Raw genomic sequence first — 15,820 nt, 5'->3', positions numbered from 1 at the left:
AATACTCCCTCACGACTGGATTCTTGTAGCATCACAACACTACAGTCCTCTTTCTATGGTACTCTGGAGTCTTAGGCGATCAGCATAAAATCATGCAAGAGTTGGCAGTGTCATAGATCTTCTCTCCATGCATAAGTCATCATTGGATGGTACTAATCATCTGCACTGGCTCCATCACACTTTTTATCAGTTAGAATTTGAGAGAACATAGAGGATCGGTGAGTAGCAAGGATGACAAAAGCATTTCAGGCAGAAAGCTGTAGTAAACAAAGCTCTTGCTCATTGAACAGAAGTGAGATTTTGTTTGAAACAAACTCCAAACTTCCCACTAAAAAGCCAAGTACTTTCCAAAATGGAGGAAAATCCGTATTTTGAAATAAGCCATTATACTTTGCATTTTCAGGACTTCTGTAGTTAAGAAATACTGGGTAACTAGTACAGTACAGATAATAGGATAGCTTAGTTTTCAGGGGAGGGTTGTTATTTTCTTAAACAGGATTAGGTAGTGAATCATGAAATTAAAAAAAACCAACATAATGCTTTTCTGTCCGTATTGAAAATAAGCTGTGCACTAGAAAGTAGGATGGCTTTTAAAGCAGCCTGGTTTTAGATTAGAAAGTTGGTATATGGAAATGAGTATAACAAGGAATTAGATAGCTAAATAGGCTAAAAAATTCCTTTTCAAGGTTAATGTCTTAAATTTCAGTGTGAGCTTTATTTAGTGTAACAACTACTCATGAGTACTAGCACATTAAAAGATCTCTGACAGGAATTGCACCTCAAAAATACCTGTTTTGAAGTTTGCCAATTCTGGATTAAACAAGAGCTGTAGACTATAAGCTTGGTTATAGCCTGTTTTCTCGTTTGTATTACTGGAGGCACTGTTACGGACAGGATGCCACCACAAGCAGCCTTGCCTTTTGTGGATGCTTCAGGTCTCAGTGCAACTGGGATGAAGAGGTCTGTTTCTGTAGGGCAGCATGGAGGTCACATTGTTGTGATATTCATTGATTATGACAAAATCATTACTTTTGTCTTTGCAAACTGCTATAAATAGCTTTTACTTAAAATGTCAGGTGGATCCTGAATAGTGAGCAGGTTCTTGTTGTCCTGATAGCTTGTCACAGCCAGATAACTGACTCTATGGAGGAAACAGTTGTTCCTGTTTAGAAAAACAAGCTGGTCAGACAGGGTCAGTGAGGAGCCACTCATATAACTTACCTACCTTTAAAAAACAGTCTTGTCCCTTTAAATTTCTATTCCCTAGTCTTTCTTCTCCTTTGAGTTTATGCAAACCTTTTTTGGCTGTTTTCAAAGGTAATCAACAACCCAGTGCCTAATTCCTTGCATGAACCCAGTTCCAATGAGTGAATTCCTTTCCATGCCCTCCAAGCAAACGTTTATTGCATCAGCATGAAGGCTCAGTGAATCTGTTGCTGGGAAATAACTTGAACATGATGCAAATCGTGTTGTGACCACCTGGTCCTCAGCCCAGCCTTAAAGCACCTGAACTGTTTCATCTCCATCGTAAATACCTCGGGACTTGTTGCTGGAGCATGTCTCCTTGCTAGTGCCGAGCTGGATGTGGTGCTTATGCTGGGGAAGGCAAGTGGCTGGGCAGCTAGCAGTGTTAGATAAACAGTCATCCTTTCCTGCTTGTGTTGACACAGGTTTTGTTGCATACACTGCTGGGGATTTTTGACAACAAAGATTTAGTTCTCTCTGCTGTATCTTGTATTATTTTACAGTGGGAGTCAGCCCATGCAGCCACTTCTCAGCAGCTCCTGGGGAAACTGCATTAAGTGCCAACAAGAAGCAGTACTATGATATTCAGACCACTTTGTCATCATTCCTCTTTTCCTTCCGCTCTCCACAATTTCCTGCTTTTCAAAAAAAAAAAAAAAAGCCCCTTTTTTTACTTCTTGTTTTGACTTTTCTTTGCCTCTTTCAGTTCTTTATTGAATTCTGACCTCCATTTGGTTTTCAGCTGCAGTTTATGGTCTCCAAATATTTTATCTTAACTTGTTACTTAAATGGAAGACCCTTTGAAATTGTAATTCTGAGGTTCTGCTTTTGGACAGTTTTAAAAGATCTGTTGCCTATTTTGAATTCTTCTGAAATGTATTATCCAACTTAGAAACTAACCAAGTTGAGACAGTTCTGACTGGGATTTTTTTTCAGTTCCAAGGACCTCTTCTTAGATATTCATTATTTATCTGCTAGCATTTTGAGACCTTCGTACTTCTGTGGCTTGCAAATATGACTTCCTTAAATAATTTATGGCTAAAATTTCACTTTTAAATAATTTATATTTGCTAACATGTGAGTATTTTAGAGCATATTTTCAATTGGTGAAAATGTTGCATTTGAGTATAAGGCCTTCAGGCTGATGCTCAGCTTTACATCACATGGATTATTGTGATAAGACTGTTTCTTATGTATGCAATAAACATAAATTTGAAGGCACTATCACTGTATTGCAGTATAAGAGAAAAAAAGCAATTATAAAACTGTCCCAAAAACATTTTGAGATTTCCTCAAGAGTGAATGTATTCCAGAAACAGAGAAGACAGATTTCTGGTGTCCATCTAAAGTGGTACATTACATAGGTTATTCTGCAGGATAGGTTATACTGTGCTAACGTTAAGTGGAAAGCATACGTTTTGCAGTGACAGAGGCCCAGAACTTTTTGCAAAGAATTAAAATGCTGGTTTAATGACTAAAGAAAAAGGATGTTTCCTAAACATTTTAGTTGAGTCAAGATCACTGACATACTTCTTCAGAAGGAAGACTTCTGTCTTGTTCTCTTTTTTCCCTCTCAGTTCCTAGCTGTATATACCAAAACTTAGTAAATGAGATCTCCAGCCAGAGCTAGTTGCCGTTCCTTTACTTTCTTGACTTGCACTTGGAGCAGAGGGGGCTGTCCGCCACTGGAGAAGCACTAATACCCCAGATCTCAAAGATGCTTTGTTTCTGCGCAGCTATGGTGTTCCTTCAGATGTGAAGACTGATGAATGGCCTTCTCAAATAAGTTCCTTCTGTATAGTTGCCAATAGTGAGAAAGTGATACATTTCTAAACATCTTGTGGCTCCTCTTGGTATTTATTTTGGCATTGAAGAAGGGAAACTAGATCTTCTGAGGGTGAAGCATCGTGAGTAAACACTGGCACTCCAGTGACAGGGGTAGGTAGTTCAGTTACCAGCTTTGTCCATATCTTTAGACCACTGATTTTCTTTAGGGAGATGAAAAATAAAAAGAATTCATAAATTCTCAATTGCCTCTAAAAGGACTACTCAGCAAATAGGGTCCACTAGGATTTCTGTCACCAGGCAAGTAATGCCACCAGTGATAGATGGCAAAGAGCCATGAGCTCTTTGCTACCCGGCTCTTTGCAGTTGCATAAATCAGAGTTACGTTGCATGCTTCCTCTATTAATATTTTTCTTCATGAATGCTTTAAAGAGGTGCAAGCATAATAAATGAGATACATAAATATATGGGAGTTGTCTTTCTCTATTTCTCTTACTGAAGCAGAATAAATCAGAGGATGCAGCAGCTTCATTTGTTTGTGACAGCCCGATGTAAAAGTTACCCAGCCTGAGCTATGGTGGAGGGAGGCTAAGTTTCACAGTACTGCCTCTGCTTGCTTAGTTACATTCATTTGGAGAGGATTATGCTTTTATCTCCCTTTCTCTTATGGCCCATTTTATGCTGAAAATGGCAGAGTGCTTTTCCTTGGGACACAGAGGCTTCACACTGAGTGCTGTGGGCAGTGCCTGGCTTGCAGCAGCAATCCTTTTTCACCACACAGCTTAAAACTGTTCCAGAGGTAGGAATAAGAGCTGATTGTTCTCTTCTCCAGGATATTCTTACAGCAGGTTTCCACCTCTTTCTTTCTTTTTTAATTTTCAGCTTTTTCCCTTATGTTAATACAAATCTTCATGCCTATATGTTTAGATCCCAATTACTGTGACATTATTGATCATCTGCACTCCACATCACTCCTGCAGCTCTGAAGGCAGTTTCTGTGATGATGAGTCTCAATTCTCCTAAGGCCTAAGGACTGTGTTAGCTGGACTGAAAAGGTGCAGCTGGAAAACTCAGTGACACAGGTGCTCTGGGCAAACTCACATCCATCCTTCAAAATGACATTCATTTATTCCAACTATAATTACTGAACTCACAAATTCAGACATACCTCTACTTGGGTAATGTGCAATATCCTTTACAATTTTTTTTTTTTTTTTTTTTACTGTAGGCTTTCAGAAGGAGTTTTTAATTGTTTTATATGAGACATGAAGGCGTTTTTATCTGAATTACACCCTGGTCCTCACTTGTTTTTCAGTACCATGGTTACTGGAAGGACTTCTCTATACTGATAGTTGAGGCGATAATTGTAGATTTCTTTGTAGCAGGGTACCTGATTATGTTGTAAGTATGACCAAGGGTGGTATTTTATCTTTTGCTTTACAGCACTTAAGACTTTAGAGTCTGCTGTTTGTAGAGTATTGCCCATATCGTATATCTGGGAAATTTCTCAAGGGGTAGTGATAGCCACTATCTACAGACTTTGTGAAAAACAAGCTTAATGATCAATCCTATCTAAACTTTAGTCTGCAGTAAGACCTTGTGTGATACTGCTGTCATGCTCATTCCTATTCCCTTCTGTATTTTTATTAATTATTTACCAGTTCATTTAGCTATGCGTATCAGAAGACAACATCCAGTATCGCCTATTTTTTCTTTTCCCAGATTATTTTCATGAGCTTGAAACTCTGTATTTTATTGAAACAAAAACTTCCCTTGAAAAAAAAATAACTCTTGAGAGGGTGATCAAACACTGGAACAGGCTTCCTAGAGAGGAGATCTTTGCCCCAAGCCTGTCAGTGTTTAAGAGGGATTTGGACAATGCCTGTAACAACATGCTTCAGCTTTTGGTCAGTCCTCAAGTGGTCTAGCAATTGAACTAAATAATCTTTGTAGGTCCCTTCTAGCTGAGCTATTCTGTATTCTATTCTTAACTCCTCATGGTTTTTCCCCCTTTGTGTGGGTTTTAGCAAAAGAAATCTTGAATTTTGGAACCTGGAACAGCCTGTAGTTAAGAATGATCTACCCCTTTTTTTAATCTTATAAAAACTTCAGTAGAGGAGGGATCATTTAGGTCAGACATCCTTTAGGGATCATATTCTGGGGGGTGCCACAGCCACAGGTTAGCAGGTGTCTATCAAATAGCTGCTGAGGGGCACAAGTATATTTGAAGGACAGTCAGTAGCCTGTCTTTGTCCTTGGCATTGCTTTCTTATCTATGCGAAACAAGGTATATTGCTTGAGTTCTTGTTCTGCTCACAATAATGTACCTTTAGAAGAGTTTCAGAGCTTAGTGAGGTTTACTGGGAGGTGTCTGAGGTGCTGTTAAGCTTCCAGCCCAAACTGTCAGTGTGTACTGTGATTTGCAGGCAGAACTGGCAAAAAGTGCCTGTTTTCACAACCTCAAATAAGAACAACTTGAAAAAAATAAAATCTGGGTCGCCACTTGTGATGAGTAAGCAGTTACCAGAGCATCCTCCTTCTGGGAAGCTCTAAAGGAATATCATAGCAACAGAATCCCAGTGCAATTTATTAGCCTTCCCTTGCCTACAAAGCTTCTGTTGCAAGTTACTGTTTTTGCAGTTTCGGACTGCCTTATCCCTAGCAGGGTTTCAGTTTCTTACCTTCTGTGCTCATCCTGCTTGGTAAGGTTTTTTCACATGGACCACTGTAGATCATATTAATCTACGGAGTGTTTTACTGGAGTAAAACTGGAGCTTTACAGAATAAAAGAACAAGCTTAGCAGTGCCAGTTCTCTACACAGGGCAGTCCAAATGAAGATGAAAATTATAACAGAAGTTAGTGCAGTGCAGTTCAACAGAGCAGTTCACTAATTTGTCTTTTCCTCATATTAGGTTAGTAATTTTAGAGCTAGGCTGGAGATGCAGTTGCAAATAGAAAGGAAGGAGAGTGATGTGACCTGAGTGGCAATGGCAGAGTTGCAAATGAGCTCTTGAGTTCTGTGTTTTGCTCTGACTTTCTGCATGGCCACCTTTCTGTCTTAGCTTTCTCATCTGTAGAACGGATAGGCCAGCCAGGTGGTGTCCACTTTGATTAGTGTTTGTAAAGGGCTTTGATCACCCGAAGTCCTCTTTTAGCACTAATTGGTCCTCGAGTGTATTTGTGCATGGAAGCAAACATGCAGTCCAGCTTGTGCTGAGAAGGATAAAAAGCAGGAAGCCGAGGAGGACTGGTCACAGGACAGGCTGTACCCGGGCTTTTGGGAGGGTGTCTGGAGCCCAGCCAGCCTTTTGTGCTGTGTGCCCTGCAAGGGAATTAATCGTGAATTCTGGATTTGGAGAAAGCCTTTAGGCAGTGTTTATATCACAAGTCCATATAGTATCAGCTCCATGCACATCTGTGAGGTGTAAGCCTACATGAATATACATGCATGTGGATTCAGCAGAATGAAAGGCAGGTGATGTAGGTGAGCCTCTTCCCCCCTGTAGTTAGACACATGACACCACACAAGATGCCTGCTCACTGCCCCTTGCAGAGTATAGCCTAAACTGGCCTATTCGGCTCCATAAAGCTTTTACCTTTTTATTATTTCTCAACAGAAATTTGCAAGCAGAGTATGACCGTTTGAAGCAACAGCATGACCACAAAGGACTGTCTCCACTGCCGTCCCCACCGGAGATGATGCCAGTTTCTCCACAAAGCCCACGGGATGCTGAACTCATTGCGGAAGCCAAGCTGCTTCGCCAGCACAAGGGCCGCCTGGAGGCCAGGATGCAAATTCTGGAGGATCACAACAAACAGCTGGAGTCACAGCTGCACAGGCTGAGGCAGCTGCTGGAGCAGGTGAGCCCTTAAGCCTTTCTTCTGGATCTCTTTCCAGGACTAGAAAGTAGAGTCACTTTCCAAACAGCGTGTGAAGCATTATCAATAACAGCAACATACCAAGAAATCATATCTGTGGAGGCTAGTGAGAGAATAATGTTAAATTGTTCTACAGAGTGCAAGTGAAAGTGCAAAATCATGTTTCAGTGTTCTTACTTAGTCTTATTCCTTGTTTTATTGAGAATTTAAATCCATTGTTTGCATGGATATATTTACTTATACAGAAAAATTGTGTGTATTCATGGAATAAAAAATACAGAGATACAAAGATTTGTGCAAGTGTAATGAGAGATTATTAGTCTCTTCTTTTTGTCTTCAATTTTCAGCCACAGGCAGATGCCAAGTTGAATGGTACAACACTGTCATCTCCTTCTGCCTCTTTGCAGAGGTCAGACAGCAGTCAGCCAATGCTTCTTCGTGTAGTTGGCAGCCAGACTTCAGAAACCATGGGTAAGATAACAAAGTTCAGATTGTCATAAAATATGTAGTTCCATTTTTCCAGAAAAAAAGACCCTTAAAAGCAGAAAATACTCTTCTCTCTTGTTTAGTTCAGTGAGAATAAAGTAGACATTTGCAGTGGCCTTCAGTGTCATCACTAAGAAGCTGACTATTATATTCAAACTGACTTTCATCTATTAAGTGTGACATGGCTGATTTAAATGCACACAGTTTTCATTATGGCTAAGAGATCAAATGTATGATTAATCATCTCCACGTTAACTGATACGATCTTCTTTTTAATATGTCATGGCTCAGTCAGTAGAATTGAGCTGTCACTCATAGGCAGTGCTCATCTCGTGTCTTCTAAATATCACATCAGATGTGATAATGAACATCATTTGAGTTGTGGAGTAAGGCTAAGTAATGATGTTCTGTAGCTAGAGGCTAGAATTATTATTTTGGTGCTTTCAGTAACTGCTTTGTAGCATTTCCTAATTTTCTATCTGTTATATAATTAGTAAGTATTTATTACCAAGTAGTAAGGATTTTCTGCTAAACCAACCATTGCAGCATCTTTAAGCAGATGTGCTTAAGTTATTTGAACAAGATACTGTTTTAAGACTGATGATAATATTCAGCTTCATACACAGAAATTTATTTAGTGTATATTGGAGAGAGGCTTTGGGGGAGAGTGAGAGGCTTACGTGAAAGCTTTGCTGTGGTTCTGAGAGAATCGGTGACAGTGAGAAATTGAACGGGAGGGGACATGCTGCTGTGTCTGAAGTGCCATCATGGTGGGAGATGCAGCTTGGTCGTGGCCTTTTTCTTTCATCCTGAGCATAGGCAGTAATGTCAGCCTGTGCCAGTATCAAACAAGATGGGATCTGTACACCCTACAACACAAAATAAAAAAGTGAAACGAATTGTACCTTTAGGAATGCTTAAGTTAAATCCTGGGGTGAGAGAACAATCACAGGTAACAACAATTTCATTTGCATCTTTCTTTAACAGTATGACAAGAGAGTAATTTTGCTATGTACAGCATACACAGAGTAGACATCATGTATCGGAGTAATTTGCATCAGCTTTCTGAAGAAATGTCATGAATTTTATCTCATAAAATAAATTAATCAAAATACACAAGAAAAGATAGGAAGAAACTAGTTTCCATTCATCTTATTAGAAGTCCTGTAGTTTTGAATTGTATACTTTATTATGAGAAAATATAATGTATTTTGTTTCATTTGACTCAGTATAAAATTTTTCCCATTTAACTTGTGAGACTAGAATTAATTAACATGCATACAATCATATAAACTGCTAAAACTTTTTAAAAGCAAACATTTAGACATGACATGGGCTTCTTTGTTTGATTGAGCCAATATGCAGAAGGACAGTAAGTTGTTGAATTATTATCAGTATGATTGTGTTGAGACTCGGCAAAGCAACACTGTTGGCAGCATGGAGTAGAGCTTCTAAAAAGAATTGCTAACTGAGCTAACAAACCACAACTAATTCAGTTTGTCAAGTCTCCTTTCACACTAGAAAGCTTTACTTGCCAGTCTGAGAGTTTTCTGAAGTGTGACTGAAAATATTCTTGAATTGTGAAGGAGCTAGAGTGGTGTTGTAAACAGTGTTCCCATGCAGCGAGCATGTGCCCAATAATGAGGGAGTCATAATTTCCAAGAAGATACTGAGGATCTCTAGGTCTCTCAGGCAATCAGGTAATTTAGTGGTAGCTTTTATATATTTTTCTTTTTAAGAGGATATCGTTGAACTTTTTCTTTGAATGTAGATCCACCATGCTTCTCTGCCTCCCTGCTTTCTCAGGGAGAGATTTCTGTGACAGAAACCAGCAGTGTTTCCAGCCATTTGGTAAAAGCAGCAACCCACTCAGATCCTAATTTACAAATAGAAAAGTTTATCCCGTGATAACCTGAAATACAACTGGGCATGTGGAAAAGTTTTGCTTTTCTTCTCACAGAGTCCTAATGGAAAGGTCCTGAACTTTGGCATTTCTCCCTCAGTCATGTAGCAGCAGAGGAGGTTCTCTGGGGCATGTGAAGAACAAGAGGCTTTCCTGAACTGTAATTTGTTCAGGTACCACAAGAATATTTGAGCCCCCCATTTCTCCAAGTCTTTTGTAGAAACACAAATGGGGAAGACTCTTTTACATAAAGAGAGGTAGTTGAGGTCTGAAGGTGTCTTTACATTTGTCAGATTGCTCAGCTGACGCCTTATTTTCTCACGTACAAAAAAAAAAATGCTCAGAAAAATCATCCATATAAGAAAAAAATAAAAATAATGCATTTTAAGTAAAGGATACAGCAGTGTTAAGGGTCAGCACAGTTCACGTTCTGTTGGTGCTTACCAGAACATTTGAAAATCAGTACATGTCCTCAGTTCTTCCGGAGCATGACAGCAGAACCACAGACCTCTTCTTTCAATCTTTAGGGCCAGATGGCTTCCTGCAGTCATTCTGATAAAGGTCCTCAGCCTGGGTAGAAGTAGCAAGATCTCACTTTTGGGTCTCTATCTTAACACCCAGCCGAGGCTGGAAGGACATTACTTCTGCTAAGGCACCTCTATCAGTACAACACTTGATGCAGAAGTAACTCATAGTGGGAGTTTTTTTGATTTGTGTGAGCCCAGCACCAGTCAAAAGCTGAAAGCAGTCTCAGCAGCTATTTTTAGATGATTTATGGAATAAAAGAAGCTGATATGAAGACCATCACTTATGTGAATTCAGAGCTTCTTGGAGAAACCTTACTTTTTGTACTGGAGTGGGAAAAAATTACTCTGGGTCAGTAATAACTCTTGTGAAACTCCTGGCCCTAACATGAGGCTGATGCTAAGCCTAAGTAGGAAGTGTATGCAGTCCTGAAGTGTTCCTTTATCATCTCTTTCAGTAGGCTTTCTGCTAGTATTGAGCACCTCAATGTTTAAAGAATGTAAATGCTAAAAGAAAATCAGGCAATTTATCGCTCAAGTTTAGTAGGGCAAGACATTCTAGAATGTCATTTTCAAAATGAAGATGTACCTCACATGGTTATTACAGAAGGAAAAATTGCTTTTGTGTTTTATTAGGAATAAAAGAAAACTAGTAAAAAAGGAGAAACTCACTCAAATTATATCCTTTACATCTTTTTTCAGATACTTTATTTGTACTGGAGGCTAGGGTCTACAGTAAAATCAACATATGGATTTTAGTTATCTGAAACTATGACCAAAAAAAAAAAAAACCCAGTAAAAATAAAATGTATTGAATTTCCCATTAAGCTGCTGCCCTATAATCAGGTTATAGAAATTATTCAGTGGGAGAAATGTATTTTGCTTTATTAAACTGCTGCTAAACCATTTTACAGTACAATTGAATGTTCTTGGAGCACCAATCTGATGCAATTAAACTGTCAGAAATATTAATACTGATGCAGATGAGAATCTGGGTTTCTACTGATTTACGTAGCTTAGGCAAAGCAGTGCTAACATGAATCCAGCACTATTAGAAAGCTGCTCAATAGCAGCACTCACAACAGCAATTTCTTTTTCCATTAATAGAATAAGAGAAGCTGAAATGAGTGTCATTTATGGAACAAAATGTTCCTAGCAGACATTTTACCCCACTTCTTTTACTAGAGTGAATTTTTTCTTAAGTCCCCTTTTACAAATTAAAAGTCAGTGCTAGTTGTTTAAAACACATTGTTTAATTTCACTTAGATCCTTAAAAAAAAACATAATAGTCAACAAAATCCACCTTTAAAAATCTTGACTGCATACTAAGCATAAAATGTGTTCAAGTGAACAGCCTTAGCTTCATGAAGGACATATGCAGCAGCAAGCTGTTAGCAAATGGTTTTATAGAGGCTCTTATACAGTGGTGTGGGTTTGCTTTCCAGGTGAGGATGAGTTGCTCAGCCCTCCCCAGGACACAAGCACAGGTTTGGAGGAAGTGATGGAGCAGCTGAACAACTCCTTCCCCAGCTCCAGAGGTGAGCGCTGCTGCCTGTGGCAGATGAGAGGGAAGAAGATAAAAGTGCTTTCTGTTCCTTGATCTTTTCAGGGGGATTGTATTTTGGTTTCAGGTTTTTTTGCTGTTCTTTGTTTTTGTTTTAACAATAGCTATAGAGAAACCTGGTTTAGAGTGAGAAGCAGCCTGCTTCTCCTTTACCTTAAGCTACCTCCACAGGTAGCCCTTGCTAGATACATGAATGAAACAATGTCTGTCTGAGATTCTTTCTTCCTGAGAATTTTCTTCTCTTCCTTTTTGCCATGTTCATTTTCTCACAGCTTTTCTCCTTTTCAGATACTCTCCTCAATGACTTATTTTTAAAACCTGTCTTAGCACATTTTTCTTCTGTTTTTACCTTTCTCCAAGAAGAATGGTGTTTGAAATAATTAAGTTCTGAGTCAGTGATGTGACCTTGTAGACCTTGTAGCACTCTAGATTCGTAGTTCAGAGTGGTGGAGTTAAAACAAGTGGGCTGCTTTTTTGTGCAGTGTAGGCTGCAGTTGTCCTACAGATACAGCATTTCTTTCAGTGTTTCCATTTTGCTTATTCCTGTTGTTTGCCAAAGATAAGCATTTGTATTACAAGGTTTTATTTGTTCAACCTTTTTTCATTTAAGAAGGTCTTTTCTGAGCCCAGAGGAAATACTCTGCTCAGGAAAAATGGTTTAGATTCTCAGCAGGAGGTGGTAACTTTGGGATACTACCTGTTGCTTTGAAAGAAGGCTCACAGATAAATCTCTTGGCAGAAGAAAATCCCAGTGTCTATTGATACCTGTTAGGTGGATTTCAGTAGGGGCAGAGACTTTACCACAGTCACACATCACTCAGTTGTACATCTTTAGTAGATAAATGCATTAAACATTATGCTAGACTTTCAGTGAAGTGTTCTTCATCCTTTGATCTCAAAGCAAGCTCAGCTCTCACCAGGCACCATCTGTGAGTGAGAAAGAAGGCGGCAGTATAAACTGCGTAAGATCCCATGCTAAAGATCAAAAGATAGGATCATTTAGAAAGATGTTATTGAAGAAAATCTGATACAGTATATTCTTAACTACATTCATCTCCACCTCAGCATTACATTCAAAAGTCGTGTTTGCCTAGATATTTGTTATCAGAGACAAGAGATGTAAAATCTTTCAAACATTAGTATATAGATAAAAACTGACTTCTTTTTGAAGTTGCTGTGTACACAAGGTTGCAACAGACAGTGCTTTGTTATCAGTGACCATCATTTATGTAAATATGTTGTATTAAGGTGATCTTGCGTAATCGCATGTGTCTAGATGTAGATACATGTGTTAAAATATTCACTAAATGTGGTATCTAATTCATAATCATGATGACAATGACAGTTTCTTTTTTTAAAAAGAGCTTAGTTTTAAGTAAAATAGGAGCAATTTATGAAATAATAATGAGGTATTTGAAATACTACATATATCAGTTAATATTTTAATTCCATAAATTAAGCTATCACAGTATCACAGTATGCTAGAGATTGGAAGGGACCTCAAAAGATCAACTAGTCCAATCCCCCTGCTGGAGCAGGAACACCTAGATAATGTTACACAGGAATGTGTCCAGGCGGGTTTTGAATGTCTCCAGGGAAGGAGACTCCACAACCTCCCTGGGCAGCCTGTTCCAGTGTTCCGTCACCCTCACTGAGAAGAAGTTTCTTCTCAAGTTTAAGTGGAACCTCTTGTGTTCCAGTTTGTACCCATTACCCCTTGTCCTATCATAGTTTGCCACTGAGTAGAGCCTGGCTCCATCCTCGTGACACTCCCCCTTTATATATTTATAGACACTTATAAGGTCACCCCTCAGTCTCCTCTTCTCCAAACTATAGAGACCCAGCTCCCTCAGTCTTTCCTCATAAGGGAGATGCTCCACTCCCTTAATCATCTTCGATGCCCTGCGCTGGACTCTCTCCAGCAGGTCCCTGTCCTTCTTGAACTGAGGGGCCCAGAACTGGACACAATATTCCAGATGCGGTCTCACCAGGGCAGAGTAGAGGGGAAGGAGGACCTCTCTCGACCTACTAACCACCCCCCTTCTAATACACCCCGGGATGACATTGGCCTTCACAAGTGTAAGCCCAAACAAGTGATGGCAACAGATCTGAAAAGAATACATTTTCTTACATTCATCCTTACTAAGAAGAGTTAAAAAATTGTCAGATGCAAGAAAACTCAGTTATCTCAGTCTCGCATTAAGAAGTGTGTTGTTGATGCAGGAGCCTATGAAATATTATTTAAAAGGTGAATAAGAACTACTTGGATAAGGTGGCACCACATGTGATATATATTGGCTTTAGAAATTAAAACTAGAAGGAAGGTGGAAGGTGGATTAAATGCCAAAGATTGACTAATACTAGAAGTAGATTTGTTTATTTCTATACTAATATTGTAGAAAAAATCTACTATGATATTCATAGACGATACAGTTCCAGAAGAGCTGCAGAGGACAGAGGGCACTCATCAAAACCTGTCTAGACTGAAACTGAGAATAACAAAATGAAATACAGGAAGGGACAAACATCCATACAAATAACCTGAAATTTACACATGGAATCAATTGAGGAAATCTAGGGATATATTAAAAGGCCTGGGAAGTTACTGGCAGAACATTAAATGTAGGTTTCCTTTGTGGCCTGTAAACATAAGCATGTCAAATTTCAAGTTAAATGTCCAGCTCCAGCATGTCACAGAATAGGGAGTGATAGGCCTTTTGAATCAGGGACATGATTCTGGGTATTCTATTGCTCTTAGGTTAACAACAGTTTGGAGGAATGCAGAATGGTATGACAAGAGTAAACTAGACGCTGAAGGCTTTGGTTCCTGAGGAAAGTTTAGAGCTGAATAAGCAGTGAAGACAGAAAAGGACTGAATTTTGGTGCATGGATGCTCAGATGCATAGTTGAACATCACAGGACACAAATTTAAAACAAAACTATTTAGTTTAAATACCAGCAATAGTATCTGAAGAGTAAGATTTGCTCAGCTTGGGAAATAATTTTCTAAAGCAAGTAGTAGCTCTTATTTTGGACTTCTGAAACAAAGCAGTAAAGTGTAGTAGTAATTAATTGCCACTTACCTGGAGATAGATTTGGTTTGATTATGACATTTTCCAAGCTTTTCCTACATAGAGTTGTTTTTAAAAGGGCACCAAGGCTTCACAGCATCATTTTGAATGCATTTTAGAGAAGCATATGTTAAACAAATCATGTTATAGACCTTCACAACCAGATCTCTGATGCAATAACTTGTGTGACTATATACCTTTCATAGGGTTTCTCAGCTTAACCTTTTGACAGTTCTTGGCATAAGGAGCAAAGGACGTCCGTGTTCCTTGCATAGCTGACTGCTGGTGCTGAAAGCTGTTTCCTTTCTGGAAAGGGAAATTCTGCTGAATACCTGATGATTGCTGTCCTTAAGGAATTTTTCTTTCCTTTTAATCTGAAAGGCTTCCCATGCAGTCCTCTTTTACTTTGCTGCTCCCAGCAAATTCACAACTGCTGCAGCTGCTTCAAACAGCTGCTGTGCTAACTCAAAACAGATGTCAAAGCCAGAGGTCTGACATTTAGTGGAAATCTACCATTAAATACCACCTCAAGTTTGTTTGACCCTGCTTGATAATGGGCCACAGAGGAAAACATTTTCACGCTGTCTTTGTGCCCAAGCTTCTAAATCTCCAGGGAATTGGTTCACAGTTAGAAAGTAAGATTGGCAGGCCAGTATTTTTAAGGCCAAATCCATCTCTTCTGCAGCACTGAGAGCAAACAAGTTGCACTGCTTCAGGTGGATCTCATGGCAGACCACACTGTGCTTTGCAGTTACTGTTTTGTGGCAGATGCTTTCTATGAATGGAGCTCAGAGAGGAATTTAAAGACAAGAGTTCCTGAGCTAACTAAAGTTGATGAGAGAACTTCTCAGGCCTTCAATGCAGGCCCTTGATGGTGGATAATAAGGAAGTGGGAGCTAAGAAGTGGTTAGAAATGTGACCCCAATGGCTCAAAAGAGTTGAGAGGCCATGACATACATAACATGAAAACACTTGGAGAGGGATCAGTACTCACCGTTATTATTTAACATAGTATTGCTTGATACAGTTGTTGTCTTGTGCTATGAAATTACAGCCCAGAGAAGTTTGGCTGCCCTATTCCTCGAAGTGTTCAAGGCCAGGTTGTATGGGTCTTTGAGCAACCTGGTCTGATGGAAGCTGTCCCTGCTCCTGGCAGAGGGGTTGGAACTAGGTGATCTTTAAGGTACCTTCCAACCCAAACCATTCTGTGATTCTATGAATCTGCATAGATGAAATTTCTATCAATGCCTCTGATTTCAGGTTTGATTCGATCACTCTCTGTGTACCTTTGCCTGTGATACAATGTCACGTAGATTTCCAAAACAGAAAAAGCAAGAAAGACTGCTATTTTGTAAGGGCAGG

The 15,820-nt window shown here is 39.3% G+C and overlaps 1 protein-coding gene across 24 annotated transcripts in view; it reads left to right on the top strand.

The window, feature by feature from the left end:
- Positions 1-15,820, top strand: part of DMD (dystrophin) — a 1,205,254-nt gene that overhangs the window by 1,180,091 nt on the left and 9,343 nt on the right. For all 24 annotated transcript variants that reach the window (XM_061453343.1, XM_061453346.1, XM_061453349.1 and 21 more), the window contains 3 exons: positions 6,649-6,892; positions 7,258-7,381; positions 11,269-11,361. In XM_061453343.1, coding sequence (XP_061309327.1) covers positions 6,649-6,892; positions 7,258-7,381; positions 11,269-11,361 — 461 coding nt within the window. The remainder of the gene's footprint in view (positions 1-6,648; positions 6,893-7,257; positions 7,382-11,268; positions 11,362-15,820) is intronic.

This window comes from Pezoporus flaviventris, unplaced genomic scaffold (assembly GCF_033815535.1).
Source record: "Pezoporus flaviventris isolate CSIRO_AGI_PZ_B2104156 unplaced genomic scaffold, CSIRO_AGI_Pfla_v1 ptg000015l, whole genome shotgun sequence".
Taxonomy (NCBI): domain Eukaryota; kingdom Metazoa; phylum Chordata; class Aves; order Psittaciformes; family Psittacidae; genus Pezoporus; species Pezoporus flaviventris.
The sequence above is the reverse complement of the archived record's forward strand: the minus strand, read 5'-3'. Positions and strand labels throughout refer to the sequence as shown.